The sequence below is a fragment of the Molossus molossus genome, unplaced genomic scaffold (genome assembly GCF_014108415.1).
Source record: "Molossus molossus isolate mMolMol1 unplaced genomic scaffold, mMolMol1.p scaffold_m16_p_15, whole genome shotgun sequence".
Lineage (NCBI taxonomy): Eukaryota > Metazoa > Chordata > Mammalia > Chiroptera > Molossidae > Molossus > Molossus molossus.
The window spans coordinates 23710500-23731999 of record NW_023425350.1 but is presented as its reverse complement, the minus strand read 5'-3'; the positions used below and the strand labels follow the sequence as shown (position 1 = coordinate 23731999).

At 43.2% G+C, this 21500-nt stretch overlaps 1 protein-coding gene and 1 pseudogene across 4 annotated transcripts in view; one reads left to right on the top strand and one right to left on the bottom strand.

Moving 5' to 3' along the window:
- Nucleotides 1-2461: 2461 nt before the first annotated feature.
- LOC118631138 lies at nt 2462-4860 on the bottom strand (annotated as a pseudogene).
- Nucleotides 4861-9432: 4572 nt separating this feature from the next.
- The window catches only part of FEZ2 (fasciculation and elongation protein zeta 2), a 38778-nt gene continuing 26710 nt past the window's right edge, over nt 9433-21500 (top strand). For 3 of the 4 annotated variants that reach the window (XM_036263367.1, XM_036263370.1, XM_036263369.1), the window contains exons 1-2: nt 9442-9715; nt 14665-14773. In XM_036263367.1, coding sequence (XP_036119260.1) covers nt 9462-9715; nt 14665-14773 — 363 coding nt within the window. In that variant the 5' untranslated portion in view covers nt 9442-9461. Of the gene's footprint in view, nt 9716-14664; nt 14774-21500 lie in introns of all 4 variants that reach the window. The other variant, XM_036263368.1, reaches the window with a different exon arrangement.

The window sequence follows — 21500 nt, the reverse complement described above, 5'->3', positions numbered from 1 at the left end:
GGTTGAGTTGAACGAGTGAATGCCTGGATTTAAATCATACACGGCATCTAGTGGTGTGCTTACCCATCATTTATTTTAAAACCAGTCATTTGCAAATTGTCAAAACAAGCAATATGATAATATAATTACCAACCATGAGGAAACTTTCTGTTATTCAAAGAACTTCAAAGCCTAATAAAAATTCCAAGGGTATAAATGAAAATATTATTTTTTATAAGTTAAAAAATTATTTTTCAAAAATAATTTGATGCATAATAACCATCATTATTTGCAAATAAAATAAATCTTTCAAAGAAGTTAGTAATTTGTAATTCTTCTGTACTCTTCTGACATGTTTGGAAGATGTACATGCCCTATTTCCTTATAGCAGATCTTGGATAAAAAATTTAATTTCAAAGAACTGAATATTGTTTATTTTATTTAGACGCTGGGAATAAGTCTCTGCTCCCAGGGCCACTTAATATTTATTATTCAACACACATAAAATCAGTGCCTGCTTTGGGGAGTATTAAAAGCAGTCTCTAGCCCTGGATGGTTTAGCCCAGCGGTTAGACCCTGGGCCTGGGAACCAAAGAGTTGTGGGTTTGGTTCCAGGCAGGGGGCACATACCTCGGTTGCGGTTCGGGGTTGTGCGGGAGGCAACCAATTGATGTGTCTCTCTCACATCAATGTCTCTCTCTCTCTTTCTCTCCCTCCCACTCTATCTGAAGATAAATAGAAAAATATCCTCTGGTGAAGATTTTTTAAAAAAGCAAAGTCTGCCCTGGCTGGTTTGGCTCAGCAGTTGGAGCGTCGGCCTGCGGTCCAGAGAGACCCGGTTTCGGTTCCCGCTAAGGGCACATACCTCAGCTGCAGTTTGTCCCCGGCCCTGGTTGGTCGTGCAGGTGGCAGCCACTCGATGTGTCCCTTCACATCGATGTTTCTCTCTCTCTCTCTCTTCCTCTCTCTCCCTCCCGCTCTATCTGAACAAAAAATGGAAAAATGTCCTCGGGTGAGGATGAAAAAAAAAAAAAAAAAAAAGCAAAGTCTTTAGCTTAGTCACCCTTTATTTATAGGACATTATTTTAATATCATATCACTTTTAGATGTAGAACAAACTTAGAAACGAACGGATCTTCAAAAAATTTGTAGAAACATAATCCCCTTCATAAATCACTCATGGGTAGGACACTGCCCATAATAATAGAGGCTTATCATAGTCTCTCCTTTATTTGAATACAAGAATCTTTCCATGGGCTATGGTTTATACGTTTTCCTGGGAGAATTGGAGAGATATTTTCTGTTCTCTGTAATCTAAAACATTCCCCAGCTGCCAATCACAGAGGAAATAGATTCTGCTGCTTCTTAAATTTTGGCTGTTTTTATCCCATTAGTGAGAGTTATTACTGAACGAAGGATAAAATCTTATCAGGAATGAGAGGCTTTAGAGTCTTCTGAGCAATTTTTTCCCCTTTCTATCAACATTTTCCATGAATGTGTTCATAGGGCTGGGTAGGTGAGGCTGTGACAAAGCAAACTTGAATACCAAACGAGAGGAAATGAATAATTAAAAAATGTTTGACAAATAAAAATGATGATGTATTAGGGTCCTTATTAGTCAAATACCAAAGCTCTAAACTTTAAAAAGACATTTTTTTTTCTTTTATTGGTTTTAGAGAGAGGAAGGGAGAGGGAGAGAGAGATAGAAACATCGATGAGAGAGAACATCGATTGGCCGCCTGCATGCTTCCCACTGGGGATTTGGTCCACAACCTGCAAACTTTGAGGTGGGAATGATGGATGCATGTAATGACCCAAATCACAGCCCCTCATAGCAAAAAGTAAGTGCACTTTCTCTCAAAATTCCTTTTTCTGGAAGAACTGGTGTCTTTAGTCTCCTGTGATTTCCAGTAGTTAATATCCTCCATCCATCATTCTTTTATGATGGGACCAGCGATTTGGTGTTTTTTTTTTGTTTTGTTTTGTTTTTTATATCTCAGCAAAACAGTAATTTATGACATTTGTCCAAAACCTAACATAGTTCCAAGTTCAACAGTAAAGAGAAAAAAAACCAAAATCACCAGCAGTTGCTACTTTAGAGCTCAAGACATTGTTTTCTAGAGAGTTTCACATCTACCATTTGGTTCTCTGTTTCAGAGCATGAATTGGTTTTCAGATAAAAAACCTGGGGGTGGAGGAGGTGTGTTTGGGTTTGTTGGGGCAGAATCCAGAGTGGAAAAATACTGGGGAGTAGCGAGATTTGTTTCTCTGGCCAACCAGGTGAGGAAGTAGCTATTCTGAGAACTTCTCAAACACAGAGTGTTGCCTTAATGTACTGAGAGTTGGGGAAGTAGCAGGAGCTTCTTTGTGGGACTGACGGTGACAACAGGAACACTTCTCCAGGGAAATCAGGGTCAGGGTGTCAGTGCAGCTTGACAGTGGCTCTTTTCTGGTGATAGAATTTTAAAAGTATTTTGTTACATCACCACACAAGGCAACCCCACTCAATCTGAGTCCCATTATCACTGCTGTAGAGTTGTTTCATTTGGTACCGATGTATTTCTCTTACCAATGTGTACAAGCACCTTCTAGTCTGGCCTTGGCTGAGGTTTCAATGAATGGAATCCCATAACTCTTGGCCAGTACATGGGCTTGTTTTGTGTCAACTGTCCTTGTTGGCAAATCATACTTGTTTCTAGCACCATAGGTATATCATCTGCATCCTTTACTCACTGACCCTGTCCCTGTAGAGGTCAATATCTGCAAATGACTTGCTATTATTGATGGCAGGTACACAGAGGAAGCCTTCACTTGTCCTCATGCATTGGTCTCTATGACACTGTACCCCTCTTGTCCAGCTGTACCAGTGTGTCCACAGGCAGGTTTCACCATCGGTAACCACCTGTGTTCAGTAAGAATCCTCTATGGTGGGATCATATTTACGTACAAAGTGGTTCTGGATTAGCTGGATTGTCAGCATGCTTTCCCTACACCACCTGCTCCACCACCGCCAGTTTGTACTCGGTCCTTTCACACCAGCAAGAACCTCAAGCTGTGGTGCCTCTGCTTCGAGAGGATTTAGCACCATCACTGAGAAAAATGCTGGAGAACCCGGAACCTCCATGAACTGAGATTTGATGGGGTTTCCCCTTGATCTGGGTGACCCACTTAAGCAACTGCTTTGCACCCTGACTGCAGCCTGGAATTTAGGAGGACTTTTTGTTTGGATGGTCCTCATCTGTACTTCCATCGTCTAATACCTATTTCTACTTGGGATTATCTTTATTTGGTAGTTTAAATGTATATTAATTACTGCTACAGAGGTGCTAGATGAGCTCAGTTGAGGTTGAGTTTGTATTGAAATAGCAAACTCCTTAAGCGTTAACACTTGCATGAATTGATATTTATTGGGACATGTTCATTGTTGTTGAAAGAAAATGGGACGGGTTGTGTATGGGTGGCAGGGAGTGGGGACCAGCTAGGAGAGATGAGAATAGAGGTTGGTATGGTGTCTGTCCAGAGGGGTTAGAACTAAAATGTCTGAGTATCGTGGAACTGAAATGTTGAGTGTGTTGAATTTGGTTGAGTACAATAAAGGTTCCCTTTGCCCTCATATCTGTCTTTAAATATGCTCTGCCCAGTTTCTCCTCCCCACCTCTGGCTGGCATCTTGGTCAGATTCCACCGCTTCTCAGTCACTTTCAGAAATCAGCAAAGTCTCATTTTCAGGTATAAAGAAGCCTGACTCCGTGTAAACAACAACTTCCATCTTCTAGTCATGTCAGAGCGTCTCCCCTCCCCTGCTCAGGTCTGACCTGGGAACCAGCAGGGGAAGGGCTGGCTTGTTCTTTCTCTCTTTCTCCATCACATCCCTCTTGCTCTGCAGCCTCTCCTCCTCCTAGGCTGAGGTCTCCTCGTCAACCCTGCTAACATTTTTTGGTGGGACACTTCCAAGATGACTTGAATCAAGATGACCTTCTGGGGTGTCCCCTTGGCTCCCAGGAAAAATCATAACCCCCGCCCAAGAAATGACGTAAGTGTGGGCTGCCCCCTCTTCTGCAGCTCTCTCTCCGCCCTGCTGTCGTGGGCAGCACCTCTGGGCTCCCGCCTTCGGAATTCTATGGCGAGAGGACACCCTAGCTCGTAAGTTCACATGTGCCCCCAACTCCAGGGAATGCACATCAGGCTCTCCCAGGAATCTGCTCCTGGTGTCCCACTCTGGGCCCAGGGGGCGCTTGTGTCCAGGCCCTGCATCTCCGTAACCAAAGACAGTTTTCCTTCATGCAAACTACCCATTCTTCAGTTTTTGAGAAACCAGCTCTTTGGCATGAGTTGGGAGCACCCTGACCCCTCTCAGCATGGCTGGCAGCTCTGCATCTCAGTGACTCTAATCCTTTCTCCTAATCTCTGGTTTCCTCTCCTGTGGACGAGTAGAGGAGTATGGCTGGCTCCGCTCTTAGTAAGGCACTCATTTAACATCCTGGTACTGTTATTTCTGGGGGAGACCAAGACCCAGGGCTGATAAGGAAGCCAGAAGAAGGAACAGAATCACATCTGTCCTGAGCTTACGTGGGGCCCCCAGGAGGACTCCCAGAGAGCACGAGGCTGGCTTCGGGGGATGTTGCTTGGCCGGGGCTGCAGAGCAGCTGACCTTGATTCCCTCAGTCTGGCGGCTTCAGCAGCTGGCTGCTTCCGAGCTTCTCCGTGGCCCGCAGAGGCTCCCTCTCCTGGTCCTCACAGGGCCTCTTCTTCATGTGGGCATGCCCTGGGGCCTCGGAGCTTCTCTTGTTAGGACGCCGGTCAGGTGGGATGAGGGCCCTACTCCCAACTGTCTCATTGAACTGAATTACATCTCTAAAACCTCATCTCCAAGTACAATCATCTTCAGAGGTAATAGGGGTTGGGACTTCAACATACGAATTTTGGGGGAACACAGTTCAGTCCATAACAGGAGCAGAAAGCCGAGGCTGGGGTTAGCTGGCTCCTCTGGGTAGATGCAACTCTCAGTGAGCTTGGCCTCCCCAGGACCACTCACCTGCTGAGCGTTGGCAGCAGCAGCACTGGAGTCCTGAGTCCCCGGGTGGGGATACCAAGCTAGTCCACCGGAACTCCCAGTGCAGAGACACTCGGGGCATACACTAATCCAGGCAAAGGGAAAGTAAGTCCTTCAGAGTTACAAGGTTTCTCTCTCTCTCTCTCCAACATGGAATAACAATCACATTTCTTAAACAACAACAAGAAGCAATTCCCAAGACACAGAGTTTTAACCCTCTTATTAGGTTAGAAACAATTAGCTTACTTTTGTGTTTACCCTGGTCAAATCAATCAGAAAATTGAGCAATTATGTGTGTTTGCTTAAATTATGTAGACAATTACCCTAATAGACCACATTGTTTTGCTTTTGTAGATCCAACCTGCATCTGACTTGTGGTTTATTTATTTAGATCCATAACATATTGATGAAGCTATTTTCATGTGGTAATATTGATGCAACTCCCGATGTCGAGACATTTTGACTATTCTTAAAAGAAAAAACAGAAGGAAAAATCCTGTTAAACTTCCCGCTTTCAGACATCCCCACTCAATGTTCCTTCTCTAAAGATAGCAGAAGATACTTTAACATCTCTGGAAACAAAACTTTGGAGGGAGAAAACAAATAAAAAACAAAGGCCTGAAAAAAAATAAAGTCTCAAAGGAGTAGGATACTTGGTTTTAATGTTCATTCATGTAACATTCCCATCAGTGCAAATTGGATGTAGTCTGGTTGATTTTGTGAAATATTGCTGGATGCTATGGTTCTCTTGTCCTAATACTCTTGAGACTATGGAAAATTTGGGACAAATAGCCTTATAAGAAATTTAGGAAACATATCATGAAATAGAATGTAATGCATATGACTAATATTACATGTACAACCTGGATCAGACAAAAGTACAGTCATTTACAGAATCCATTGATCTCATCAAAATATGATCCAAGCCTTCTGATCTCTCTTCGATTATAGGCTCCTCTGAATTGTCCATATCTATTTCTTTCTGTATACTTGGCAGAGCCTCTATTTATGCCACCTGGTCGCCTGAATATACCCTTTGTGCCACCTTCTGACAGCTTGTCCTTGAGCTCAATAGAGCTTCCTTATTTTTTGACTCATTCCTCTCCCAATGCAATGGGAAGTGGACCTACTGTTTTCCTTGATCTCTTTTCTTTTCTTTCTTTCTTTTTTTTTTATCCTCACCCGAGGACATTTTTCCATTTTTTGTTCAGATAGAGTGGGAGGGAGAGAGAGGAAGAGAGAGAGAGAGAAACATCGACGTGAAGGGACACATCGAGTGGCTGCCACCCACACGACCAACCAGGGCCGGGGACAAACTGCAACCGAGGTACATGCCCTTAGCGGGAACCGAACCTGGGTCTCTCTGTTCCGCAGGCTGATGCTCCAACCGCTGAGCCAAACCGGCCAGGGCTCCTTTATCTCTTTTCTTTATTTCCTCCCCCTGTTTGGGCCAGAGATTCCCCATTTCCACCGAATTTCTTTTCCTCAGAATTAGACTCTCAAACTCAAGTCTTCAAATGGCAAGTCTATTATATTAAACTTTTATTACTTTCTAGTGAAGTTAATTTGTATAATTGCAGTATAAGATACAGTAAAATAGGAGTTAATTAACAAGTTAATAATTCATTAACAATTACTACATGCAGCGTATGAACTAATTTTAAATGTCTGGTTTGAATCCACTTTGAGGAGATCAAATGTTAAGTAAGCAGGGCACATCTGTTTAGGTCAGTTCTAATAAATGATTCATTAAAGTCACACCTGTTTAGAAGAATTGTGGTTAAATATACATTGCTTAAAAATTACTGTTTTAACAACTTTCAAGTGTACCGTGGCATTAAGTACATTCACATCATGTGCAACCAGCACCACTATACATCTCCAGAATTCTGGCAACATCCCAAACAGAAACTCTGTACCCATGTACGCTCTCCATTTCCCTTCACCCAGCTCCTGGCAACTACCACTCTACTTTCCATCTCTATGATTTTGACTACTCTAGGTACCTCAAAGAACTAGAATCACGCAGTAGTTGTCCTTTTGTGTGTGGCTTCACTTAGCATAATGTCTTCAAGGTTCATCCATATTGTAGTATGTGTCAGAATGTCGTCCCTTTTGAAGGCTGAATAATAAATAGTCCATTTTATGTATATGGCACATTTTGCTTATCTGTTTATCTAGTGATGGAATATGGGTTTCCACTTTTTGGTTATCAAGCCACACTTAAAAACAATTTTATTGAGGTATGTAATTCACATGCAACAAAATGCACTTGTTTTAAGCTTGTTGTTTGATAAATGTATACACCTACATAGTCACTGTCATAATCAAGTTATAGAGTATGTATTTCCCTTATACATGGTTGCACATGATGTGAATGTGCTTAATGCCACAGTACACTTGAAAGTTGTTAAAACTTCTTCCATTATACATGAGGAAGTTTTCCTCATGTCCTTCTGCAGTTAATTCCACTATCCCAAATCATCACATGGCCTGGGTACCACTGATCTGCTTTCAATAAACTACAGATTATTTTTCAGGCCTTGTTAAGCCTGAACAATCTTGGTCAGTAATGAGACAAAGAATTCAGAATAAAGGGTTCATTAAAATGGACAAAGGATAGGTTCTGGGAGACAAAGGTTATTGTAATATATACAAGGAGCCGTGTGACAGAGGTATCAAACTTAGTGTTGCTTGTGCACAGAAATATCAGCTCAGTTAATCCTGTGGGAAAGTTAGAGATGAATGTTGATGTGAAAAACCAACACCGCAATCTTCTGAAGAGATGATAGAGAATATATTACATTCTCATTGTTATAGTTCTATTGTTCATATTTCTTTTTGTTTTTGCAATGGCATATTCATAATTTTTAAAAATCCTCACCCTAGGATATGTTCTTATTGACTTGAGAGACAGAAAGAGACACAGAGAGAGAAACATCAATGTGAGAGAGAAACATTGGTCGGTTGCCTCATGTGTGTACCCTGACCAGTGATTAAACCCTCAACCCAGGTATGTGCCTTGACTGAGAAACGAACCCGTGACCCCTCAGTCAGAGATCCGATGCTCTAACCGCTGAGCCAAACCAGCCAGTGCTTAACTTGTATTCTTCGGGATAGATTTCCAAGACACTGATATACCAGAAAAATCTCATTTTTTATTTTAACTTCAGATTTATTTTTCAAATTAGGAACTCATCTTTCATGACCCAACTACATCCCACTTCCGAAATGGAGTATATGATTACTACAGCCCAAAGATATAACTCCCATCAGCTCCTTTAGCTGCAGACCAGCTCAAACTACCCTGTTCAACAAGACCTAGAACCAAAGTTTAAACTCTGGCTATACCCCACTTGTGAGTAACTCTATGAACCCTTAAAGTGCTACTCCTTGAAACCCCACTCCAAATCCTGACTCAGAAAGAGAGATTTGAGCCTTACCTTCTGTCTTCCCGCCATCCACTGGCAAAGCTCCTTCCTTTTCTCTAGACCCACTGCCTACTATTGGCCACTGTCTGCTTCAGGCAGCAGACTCTTGTCTGGTAACAGTCTTCAGTATATATTGTCTCTACATATTCATATTCCCTTATTATCGCACTTACTTTTCTTTCCGTTTTTAAAAAATTATGACAATAGACACATAACATAAACACCATTTTAACTATTCCAAGTGTACAACTCAGTAGTATTAAGTACATTCATATTCTCGTGCAACCATCACCACCACCCATCTCCAGAACTCTTCACATCTTGCAAAATGAAACTGTATGCATATTAATGAGTAGCTCTCTCCTCCCAATCATACCTACTTTTATATATTGTATAAATTATTTCCTTTGGTCTTATCACTACAACCACATAAGCCTCTTTTAAGGAGCAGCTATGTATCACTTATATAACACACAGATATGGTACTTTACTGTCAGGCACTGTTCTAAGTGCTTTGCAAATATTAACTTACATAATTATTCATTTTTGCTTGTTCCAGAGGGTCTAGCACGAGCTTTGCACGTGGGAGACCTTAGGTATTTATGGAATGCATTTCGGTATCACTTAAGCTTTTCCAAGGACTCTGGCTGTTATTCTGGTTGGAAAGGTACAAAAGGAGCAGGTTACGCAGAGAAGGTGACTTCGTGCATGAGCTGACACTAGGTCGAAAGTTTAAAGAAGCTATTTTAGCCATATTTAGGCCAGGTTCCCACTCAGAAAAGCTAAGAGGGAAGCTATTTCTGAATCACAGAGACTACACGAAGTGACCCAACGCTGTTGAGTTTTCCAGACGCGGGAAAAGGGCGGACGCGAGGCTGGGCCGCCCAGGACCGACCCCAGGCGCGCGCCGGGCGGGGGCGGGGCCTCGGCCTGGGCGGGGCCCTGGGGGCGGGGCCCGAGGACCGGGCGGGGCGGGGCGCGCGGCTGCGCCGGGCGGCGATGGCGGCCGACGGGGACTGGCAGGATTTCTATGAGTTCCAGGAGCCGGCCGGGACCCTCCAGGACCAGGAGAACTGTAACGCGAGCCCCGAGGCCGGGGCAGGGCCGGGCGGCGCGGGCGACAGCTTTCCGGCGCTGGCCTGCAGCTTGGAGGAGAAGCTGAGCCTGTGTTTCCGCCCCTCGGGTCCGGGCGCCGAGCCCCCGAGGGCGGCCGTGCGGCCCATCACCGAGTGCAGCCTCCTGCAGGGGGACGAGTGAGTGCAGGCCCGGCCGGGAGCGGGCGGGAGCCTCCCTGCCCCTCGCCCCGTCCGCCGGCCTCGGCCCGCAGCCGCGGCGGGACTCCGGCCTCAGGCTCCTCCCCGCACCCTCCTTCCGTCTCCTTCGGCCCGAGTCCCCGCCCTCCCGGCTCGCCCTCGTCTCTCCCTGGGGCCGTCGGCCGCTGCCTGCTGGGCGGTTTAAATCCCCGGCTGCTCGGCTCCCCACACTTAATCCTCCGCCACTGCCCTCCTGCGCTTCCTGCCTTGAACCTACCCTAGTTGGGTTTGGAGGGAATCTCCTTGCAGAGCCGTGTTAGAGGCAGTACCTCCGCGGGACTGGTGTGGCCCTTCATTCATTCGTTCTTCGTCCAACTAGCATTTATTAAAAGTCCGTTAAGTGGCCCAGGCAGCGTAGTTAGCACTGGGAATACCGAGATGACTGCCCTTCGCAAGTAGGGCACAACCTAGGACGGGAGCTAGATTTGTAAACAAATATTTGTGTGTGACAAATGCTCTGATGGACAGATGTGTAAAATTTAGGAAATTTAAAGGGGTGTGTGTGTGTTGGGGGGGGGGCGTACAGGAAAGGCTTCGTAGAGGGAGAAATGGAAATTGGATCCTGATGGATGAGTGGGAGTGTGCTTGGCAGGTGAAGACGGATTTAGCGTCCCAGCTCGAGGATGTAGCACGTGCAAAGGTACCAATGTTAAAGAAGCATTTATGCCACAGGAACGTATTGGGTCCACCTGAGAGCCCAGGTACAGTGCAGGCCTCCACAGGCAAAAACCGAGAACCCTGGTTATTAATAGCTGCGGTGGGGAGACCCATACATAAACAGGCAACTATCACAGAATTATCTAAGTGCAGTGATAGGGAATTCACAAGGATTTATATGAGAGTTGGGGGAACGGAGGGATACAGTTCCTGGGGGCACTTTGAATTCCAATTATAATTTGGTTAAATAAGGGTTGTGATTATGTACCATGGTATTATCCCAAAAGGTGGTTTTAAAAATGGTGAGAGTGAAAAAACTTTAGCATATTGTAATGTCAGGGGAGGGGCGCCCCTGGAGAAGCTGAGGGTGAAATTAATGGAGTAAATACTGAGGACATGGGAATGGATGGGTTTTCCAAGCATTGGTGGGATGGAGAGATTAGAGTTTAGGGAAGAACTGTCATGAGAGAGAAAGATCCCTGGGCATAGAAAGGGGCTTCTAGCTTGATGATCTTCTCTGTGAAGCAGATTTATCAGGAATACGGTATGAAGTTTGAGAAGAGGGGTTGGGAATAGATGCCTGTAAGCATGGCTTAGCAGGGGGTTGGGCTCAGCTATGTTTGGAGGCTATATCTTTTTTTTTTCTTCTTTCCTCACCAGAGAATATTTTTCTATTTATCATCACATAGAGTGGGAGGGACGGAGGGAGAGGGAGAGAAACTCCAATGTGATAGAGCCAAATCGACTGGTTGCCTCTGTGTCACAGGACCAGGGCTGGGGATGAACGGCAACTGAGGTATGTACCCTTGACTGGAATTGAACCCGTGACTCATTCGTCCGTGGGCCAAGGCTCTAACTGCTGAGCCAAACCGGTCAGGGTGAGACTGTATCTTTTAACTGGTACCATTGTACAGTGTTCAGGTGTAGAAGGAAGAATTTATGATTGGATTTTATACACGCATATATGCACTAAGTGGCAATCTGTGACGTTTCGAAATTCTGTTCCCAAAAAGAAGATAGTGTTTGTGTGTGTGTATATAATATGCATATACATGTATAATTATATACTCTGAATGAATAGACTCAGGGCATATTCTGGATTTTAAAATTATATTTATTATGAATTTGGGTTTATTAAGAGTAACTTATCAAAACAGACGGTTAAAGTTCCTTATTTTTGTTCACCTGTATTGTCTGGAAAGTAGTGTATTTTAGCCTTTGCTTAAATCTTAGATTGATGTAAAACTTAAACAATTTTTTTTGTTACCCTTTAAAATGGGTTTTAGTGGATGATATGTTGGTAAGGCGTGTGTGTGGCTTCATTTGGGAATGCATAAAAAATCTCTCCCAGGGCTGTGGTAGGTTACCACACATGGCTTTCTGTTGCATGAATCTGCTCCCCACTGCTGGAGGAGTCCATTTCGTGTTCCTTCACCAGAGAGAGTTGAGAATTCTTTCACTCAGATATTGCCTTGCCTTCGGGCACTTTGTTTAACTTTTCTGAGTCCCTGTTTTAGTTTTGGTTAAATGCAGGGATTATACTCACCTGCCAAGGTTTTACTTTAGAAGGGTCTCTTGTAGGATTCGATGTTGGCGGGACTTTGACCTTGGAAAAGCGCTGTCTTGCCAGTTGTTTATGACTGCTGGTAATACTTTATGATAAGGATGAAGGCAATTCATATCTTGACTGGAAAAATATTAGAAATCTTTTACTTCAGTGGGCCCTACTTCCCTCCAACTACAATTGTTCTGACCTTGGTGGAGATAGAGGACTGTTGATTGTCCTTCCCTTTCTTGACAGATCAAAATCAGTCACGTCATTGTTTCCTAGGTGGAGTATTCCACTGCACTTGTTTTTTTTTACAGCTTCATGTAAGAAGGGGCAGACAAGCAGTCCCAAAATTCTGGAGTCTTTACCTGCTAGAATATCCTACTGGAGTTTCTGACCAGAGTTAGGTGTTTGTAAGTGATTCAGTATTTGAAAGTCTTTTACCTAGGAAGGTGTGCCTGAAACCCAGCAAATTTAACAGTTCAGAAGAGTTGCCTCCAATTCGAGCATGTTGGCATTAGAGGAGATTATGATTCCAACAGAGAGGGGAATAGGAATGAACTGAGCATATGGGAGCTTTGCTGGGTAAACAAGCCAGTTTTCTAGAGCCTTTGGGTTTACATTTTCATTGAGGCTAATGTGCGTTCCAAAGCCAAAAACATCATGTTGGGATTTTACGTTTTTGGCAGTTGTGGTCCCTTTGCTTCATCTCTTTAGCACCAAATCTCAATGCATTAAATCAAGCCTGTTGCTTCTTTATTTTGAAACTTGTGTTCTTATTTCTGCACCCCTAGTGGTGTTGCTTTTGTAGTCTAATGGCTCACACTCTGGGGAATAAACCCTACCTAACTACGTCATGGCTTATTCACAGTTAGATACCTGTTATAAATTTTAGGGTGTTTTTTCTTTAGGATATGTATGTGTTACCTCTAGTTGTTAAGTTGCTTATATGTGTAGCGTTTAACTTTATTTACATCAGTTAAATTTCATGTCATTTATATCTCCGAACTCATTTTTTTTTTAATACAATGTCATGTTTTATTATGCTGGTTATTATGTTGGTACTGAAAGCTGCTTTTTGGCCATGAAATTGGAGTTTGCTGTCCTTATCTGGTGTGCTTTGGGACTTTCCTCAATGCAGCTCATTTAAATTAATGCTTAGAGTAATAGAGCTGGAAGGAATGTCTGTCCAAGCCTCTCATTTTATAGAAAGGAGGCTGATACAGAGAGAGGTTAAAGGACACCGCCAAAAACTCATTTTTTGAGGAAGAATGGAGACCAGAGGCTGTGTTTCCTGAATTTTAGTTAAGTCTCTATTGCCTCCCCAAAATGCAGCTTGATAATAAGGTAAGGTAACTGCACTGGATATAACCTGTGTGCATTGTATTTGAACTCCCTTTCATTTTGTCAGTTTTAGTCCTCAGTCTTTTATATTACAAATTAGAAATTAAACCCTGATTTCACATTGCAACTGAATCCTTTTTCTAGAAAGGATAACAGACTTTGGGTTAGAGAGGTCATTCACTCTATGAAATGTATGTTTGGAACTTGTGGAAGAAAATGAAGTATATTTACTACCAGATTGGCTCTGGAAACATTACTTAAATTCCATGTGCTTTACTTTCCTTGTCTATAAAATGGTGGGGATAATAAAGGTTCTTTATAATATTGTCATTTTTAAAAATACTGATTTTAGAGAGAGGAAGAAAGAGAGAGACAGAGAGACATCAATCCATTGCTTCCTGCATGCGCCCTGACTGGGCCATTGAACCCCCAACCTTCTGGTGCATAGGGACGATACTCCAATTAACAGCCACACTGGCCAGGGCAGTACTGCTTTTAAGAATTAAATGAGCCCTGGCCGGTTTGGCTCAGCGGTTAGAGCGTCGGCCTGCGGTCCGGAGAGACCCGGGTTCGGTTCCCGCTAAAGGGCACGTACTTCGGTTGCAGTTTGTCCCCGGCCCTGGTTGGTTGTGCGGGTGGCAGCCACTCGATGTGTCCCTTCACGTCGATGTTTCTCTCTCTCTCTCCCTTCCTCTCTCTCCCTCCCACTCTATCTGTATAAAAAATGGAAAAATATCCTTGGGTGAGGATAAAAAAAAAAAGGTAAATTGTTTAGGATAGTGCCTGGCACATGCTACCAGTGGAAAGTGTCAGTTATCGACCTGGGAGAGTTTTCCATTTAACTCACCTTTTCTCAGGACTTCTTGTCAGCCCAATTATATGATTTTCATTTAGTCTTATTTATGGGGCTCTACTTTGTCGATGTTTTTCTGAGAAACAATGAACTGCCCTTTTTTTTTTTTGCTTTGATATATTTTGTTTTTCTTTCACTGTAGTACTGGATATTTATTTAATAAAAGACATAGAATGTTAACTTTCACCCTGGCTGGTTTGGCTCAGAGGTTAGAGTGTCAGCCTGCAGACCAAAGAGTGACAGGTTCGATTCCCAGTCAAGGGCATGTACCTGGGTTACAAGTTTGATCCCCAGCCCTGGTCAGGGTCATGCAGGAGGCAACCAGTCAATGTGTCTCTCTCACATCAATGCTTTTCTCTCTCTCTCTCCCTTCCTCCCTCCCACTCTATCTTAAAAAAAAAAAAGGAAAAATATCCTCGGGTGAGGGTTGTAAAAAATAACAACAGAATGTTAACTTTCATTGACTATAGTTTTCTTCTTTTTTAGGATCTGGAATGCCCTGACAGATAATTATGGAAATGTAATGCCTGTGGATTGGAAGTCATCACATACCAGGACCTTGCACTTGCTCACTCTAAACCTCTCAGAAAAAGGGGTGAGTTAGGAATTGAACCGCTGGTTTCTTAAAAACTGATTCTGTTAATGGAACTAAAAGGAGCTTTTCCATTGAACCAAAATTCATGAGTTGCTTTTTACTTCCAAGCTGTAGCAATTGGACTGGCTCTCTCTTGCCATAATCCAACTGCTAGCATATTCCTCCAGTTCTCCCCCAGCCCACACTGCATTTTTTATGTTTAGCTAAATTTATATCACCTTTGTATGAACATCAGCGACCAGCATTTTTTTTCCATCTTAAATAACACAATTTTGATAGACTGAGAACACTTAGTGAGAATTCTGGCCTTTGGTTTAATGCACAATTGTATGCCACTTAGTGATGGGGATACATTCTGAGAAACGTGTCATTAGAGTTCCTTGTCGTGTGACCATCATAGAATGCACTTACACAACCCTATCTAGTCTAGCCTACTGCACACCTAGGCTGTATGGTATGGCCTACTGCTCCTAAGCTAAAAGCTGATACAGCATGTATCGCTGTATGCTGCAACATACAGCATGTATGTTGTTCATAAAACAACACAGGAATTAAATCAAGCGCAAGAGAAAATGATGCAGTCAAGAGACACAGTAAACACGAGACGTGTGAGGTCTACCATGGCACACTAATTTACAACAAAGCTTTTGTTGTAAGTAGAAAGAATACACTATAAAATAATCATGAAAAGTATACGATAGTATGTACATAAACCAGTATTGTAGTTGGTTATTATTGTAATTAGGTATTATGTGCTGCACATGATTGTACGTGCTGTACGTGAGGGTTGTTTACGCCAGCATCTCTACGAACGCCTGAGTAGTGCAGTGCACTGTGACGTCACTAGGCAGTAGGGATTTTTTCATCTGCATTGTAATCCTTTTTTTAACTTTAAAAAAATATGTTTTTATTGATTTTAGAGAGAGAGTAAGGGAGATTGGGGGTGGGGAGAGAGAGAAACATCCATGTGAGAGAGAAACATCAATCTGTTGCCTCCCATATGCACCCCGACTGGGACTGAACCTCAACCTGGGCTGAACCTCAACCTGGGCATGTGTCCTGACCGGGAATTGAGCCAGCGACTTTTCGGTGCATGGGATGATGCTCCAACCACTGAGCCAGACCAGCCAGGACACATAATCTTATGGGGCCATCATGGTATATGTGGTCAGTTGTTGACCCAAGCATTGTTATGTGGCATATGACTGTACTGGGGGTACTGGAATATCAACAGAGTTAACTTTTTGATGAACTTAATGACTTGCTGGATACAACATGTTGCTCAAAGACCATGAATATTGGGGAAACTTTAAAAGACATTTTAGTTCTTGGCTTTTATTTATTTTTTAAAAATATTTTATTTTATTTATTGGTCTTACAGAGGAAGGGAAAGGGAGAGAGAGAGAGAAACATCAATGAGAGAGAACATCAATTGGCTGCCTCCTGCATGCCCCCCACTGGGTATCTGGCCCACAACCTGGGCATGTGTCCTGACCTGGAATAGAACTGGTCACCTCTTGGTGCATGGGTCATTGCTCAACTACTGAGCTACACTGGCTGGGCTCAGTTCTTGGCTTTTAATTGTTGGAGGCTGCTGTGTTTGTCTTGGTGTTGTAAAGTGAAGATGCCTTGAGTAAGAAAAATGAGCACCAGTGATAGGATAGCAAGGGGAACAGAACAGGGAAGAGAATTGCTTTAAGTGGAAAACCACAGTGTTGTTTCAAGTTGATGTGAAACGTAGCTAAGTTATGTCAGCTTTAGGGCCTGACTGTTGAAGTTCCTCATCAAATAACAGGGTACACCCATTTCAGATCTTTTGCATGCTCTTGTTTCTAGTAAAATACAGAATTCTGATTCTACTTCCCAGTATTCTATTAGATGCAGAATTCTTACTGTTTGTTCTATTAACCCCATTGAGCTGTTTTGCAGACTGACCTGACATACATGTAATGAAAAGGAGTGCAACCAAATATCTTATGCTCTGTTTTCTGTTTATTTAGATCCTAGCTATCATTTTGGACTTGGTTCAAGTTTCCCTTCCTCTCAGAAGCTTCCTATTACAGTTTTAGCCTCTGCTGATCTCATGGAATTACACAATTTTAGAGTTGGAAGGGACTTTAAAGGACACTTAATCCAACCTCACACTTGAGGGGAATCCCCATCTACACCGTATCTGACAGATGGCCATTAAGCCATGGCCTAAAGCTTTGCATGGACGGAAAATGCCCTCCTCTCTCTGGGACTCTGTTACACTTGTGGGATATGAAAATCTTCTAGAACTTATCTGTCCCATGAAATTTAGCCTCATCGTCTCCTGGGTGCTAGTCCCCACAGCATTCTGCCCATGTCTCAAATCACTACTGTGTTCTCTTAACCATATGTCTCTGGGTCTATCATTAGATTGTGACTTCCTGGTGGTGTCTCTGTGTTTGTCTCTTTAGTCTCTACCACTGTGCCTGGCATGTAGTCAGTCCTAAGACCAGTGTTTGTTTACCTTCTGGAAGCATTCTTTGGATTCTTCCAATTGTAAAACATGGTCTAGAGGAAATAGTTTTAACAACGGAAGAAGCAATTTGCTGAATCTCTAAGACATCTAGTGCAGTCTAAATTCTTCCATGGGTACATTTTTTCCATTTGAGGCAGCTTTGTTTTCATAGGGGGAAACGGCACCACCAGCTCCGTATCTAGCCCTGGCACTGGAAGGAGTGATGTTCGGAATGCTTGGCAAAGAGAAGGCACGTTGATGCCGAATGGAAGAGTGAATAATGATGCCCATGACAGCCAAGGTTCATTTTCAAAGCCTGAGAGGGATTCCAGCCCTTACATATGCCATCTCTGTGTGGAATGGGCTTGGCTCCCTCTCTGGAATGATGGGCTGGGATCATTATTTCTGTTGTCATGGAAATTTATTCTTATGCCTTACTGGTGTCACTCGTGTGTTTTGGCAATAGCTGTAAACCTGTTCTAAATCCAGTGCCTTTCTTGATCATGCTTATATATAGAATGCTTCTAAGTCATTTGCCTTAGGAACATCTGTGCCATCATCACCTTCCTCCTACCGTGAGCATTTTTTCAAGGACTTCGACTTTGTTTATGCACCTTATATCTCTAAGAGTAAAAACAGTAGGAAGATGATAACATCCTCCTAGGAGTAATTTTTAAATTAAAACTTTTATTTGTTTATTAGGGACAGCTTGTCTGTAAGGGGAAACATAAAACAAAACTATGGTCTTTATGTTACAACATATAAGAGTGATTGGAGGGGGATATTGAAATTTAAGGATCAGTGAAGATAATTATAGTTGTTAGGTCTACTCCACATCATCCACACACTGTTGTGATCACATTGTGGAATTGTTCATCTCCACATCTCCAGTCTTGAAATCAAACATGCTCTCTCATCAAGAACCTACTCTCTCTCTCTTTTTTTTAATCCTCACCCAAGGATATTTTTCCATTTATCTTCTGATAGAGTGGAAAGGAGGGAGGGAGGGAGGGAGAGGGAGAGAGATACCCATGCGAGAAAGACACATAGATTGGTTGCCTCCCGCATGACCCCAACCAGGGCCAGGGACAAACTGCAACTGAGGTACATGCACTTGGCAGGAATCAAACCTGTCGACGCTCTAACCGCTGAGCCACACCGGCCAGGGCAAGAACCTAATCTCTTGACCTTTCTTCTTGCTTATTTAAAATGATAACTGTCATAGTTTAATAAGTACACTGGAGCTGTAGGACTTAGCCTGAAAACGTAGCCTGTGCCCTGCTTACCCCATCTTTGGTCACTGCTTACCAGAGGCAGCCACTTTCAGCTGCTTCCCCTGTTTCTTGGAACAGGTAACATACTCATACCATTTCATGTGATTTTATTTTTCAGTTTTAGACTTGATGTACTTCTAAACCCAGAGGATGAGGGTTTAGTACCCTCCTAGTCCTCCCTCCAACCCCAACACCATAGCCCTCACCAAAACTTCCCCTTCCCCTATCTTCCCAATACAGTATAATTATATCAAAATATGTGGTTAAGTTCATCTTTACCATTTATATTGACTATTTAAATATTCACAGTTGAACCATTTTGTTACATTATGATTGAATTTTCACTTGTCATTTTTTTTCTTAGGGCAATAATTGCCTTTTTGTGATTTATTTAGGTTATCATTAGCTCACTAATTCAGCCTCAACAAAGCCATAAAACTCATTGTAGTAATTGAAATACACTAGATAATATATCAGTCTTTCTCTGTCCTCTCCCTCTTTCTTGTTCTCGATGCCCTCGATGCCCTTTGTAGTCAACAGTTCTGACCTGAGTTGGTTCCCGTAGCGTCACAGCCATAGTCCTGGGTCTTCACTCAGTTGCAGGGATTCCCTTCACCTCTTTCTTGTATTAGATCTCGCGTCCTCTTCCTTTTTGGTTTTCCTCCTGGTTTGAATGGAGCATATTCTGCAGTAGCTTTCTGAGAAAGGGTACATGAAAAGTAAATGTTTTGAGAACCCGAATGTCTGAAAATGTCTTATTCTAAGCCCTGATCTGGCTGTTAGTTTAGCTAGGCTTCTAGGGTGGAATTAATTGAAATGAGGCCATTATACCGGTTATTTTTTAGCTTCTGTTGTTGCTGTCGAGAATTTAAATGACATTTTAATTCCTGGTCCTTTTAATGTGATGGTGTTTTCTCTGTGTAAGCTTTTAGGTTCTTATTCTCTCAGTGTTCTGAAATGTCAAGATACTGTGCGGAAGGACACGGCCAAGCCTTCCGAAGCTGGTGGTGTATTGTGAGGTCGAGTGAGGAGGTGTGTCCTCCCTGTGGTGCAGCGTGGAGTCGAGTCCGCGGGGTAGATGACCCTGCAGTGCTGCTGCGGCTCCTCCCAGCCCGAACCTGTGAAGGCAGCACCCCTGTGCTCCTTTGCACCTCCCTCCTGCAGGTGTCTGGCTCTGTGGGCCCTCTTCACCATGATCCCGTGTGCGGAACTACAGTATTCCATTATAGCCTCAGTATTATTATATCCTCTGCATTGCTAAATAAAATACTTTTTCCAAGTAAACTATTGTTTTTAAAAGTATATTCTATCTAATGGAAATACATGGTCGCTTCTTACGTTGTTCATCACTGCCCATCTGTTCCTTGGGAGCTCAGTGTGTGCTACTCCTTCCTGAGGAATGAAGTTCTAATTTCAGTTCTTTCATCATCTGAATAGTCATGTCACGTTACCTAGGTGATAGACGGGTGATCACTTATGCGTTTTAATCTGCTGAGTTTTCCAGGTAAGGTTTTTATAATGAGTACTAGTACTAAACTCCAAGTCATTATTTATTCATTTTTTTAATCCTCACCAAGGATATTTTTCTGTTTATCTTAGATAGAGTGGGAGAGAGAGAGATAGAAACTGCAGTGTAAGAGAGACACATTAAGTGGTTGCCTCCCGCATGACCCCAGCCCTGGGGATAAACCAACACCAAGGTACATGCTCTTGACTGGAATCAAACCCACGACTCTTTGGTCTGTGGGTCATCGCTTGAACCGCTGAACCAAACTGGCCAGGGCTAAACTCTAAGTCATTATTAAAAAGGCTGTCTCTATTGATGTGGACAGGGTTAAGGGACACCGACTAGGCCTGGTGTGGTGCCGCAGGGCCGGCAATAGCAACCAGTACTAGCACCCCTTGGCGTGAAGGGGAAAGAAGTTACCAGAACCTGGCGGGAACAGCTGCAGGGGAGAGCCTGCTCGCTAGGAGCCACAGCCTTTGGCAGCCTGGCAGCGAGGGTACAGCAGAATAAATTCCCAGCCAGCACCTTCCCACCTTCCTCTAATCCACTGGAAGCCGGAGGTCACGGCCATCTTCTGCTGTAGTCCACAAAGGTCACTTCCTGGGGCAGAGAGCAGTGTGGGAAATTGAGGTAAGGACAGTCTCCAACACAGTTAGGTTTAAACATGTTTTGGAACCCAGAGATACTCTTTGTTTTTCTAACGAAGAGATGTTCAACTGAGAGGGCTAAGTGCTATCCTTATGGACAGTCCTGTCTGCCAGGAGTCGATTTCTTATCTTTTACTCTGAAGTTTACGAGTAAACTTTATGTTTTCTGTGGAATTTTAATATATTCCAGTCTTACTTTATTGTTAACTAAATAACACTTGCTGTCTACTCTGCCCATTACCCCACCCCCCATTTGCTCTAATTTCCTACACCTTCCTAACAATTGCCCCATCCCTGCATTTGTACTTATCAGTCCCCTTTTATAGCATCTTCCGTGGCGAAGCAGCTGAGTGTGCACCTGTGCCGGGCACTGGGGGATGCTTGCAGCCCCTTGGCAGTGTCACATTTATTCTGTATTCCTCTCATTGCTGTTGGAGGCGCACGTGTAAAGCAGTTCACACTGCCTGGTACAGTGCAATTGTGATAATTTCTTCCTTTGGAGGGAACGTTCTCAGCTGATGCCTCCCTCTGTCGTCTTCTTTACCCAGACTTTGTTGTGATCAGAAGGTCTTGCTTTTTTTTTTTTTTTTAATATTTTATTTTTTTATTAATTTATTTTTGTTACAGATGTTTCTCCTTTTTCCCCCACTGATTCCTCCCTCCCCCCCTGCCCTGTCCCCAGCTTTGTTGTCCATGTCCATTGGTTATGTATATAAGTTCTGTGGTTTATCTCTCCCCCACCACCCCCTCTTCTGGCATTGTCAGTCTGTACCCCACTTCCACGTCTCTGGGACTACGCCGTTACTCACACTGT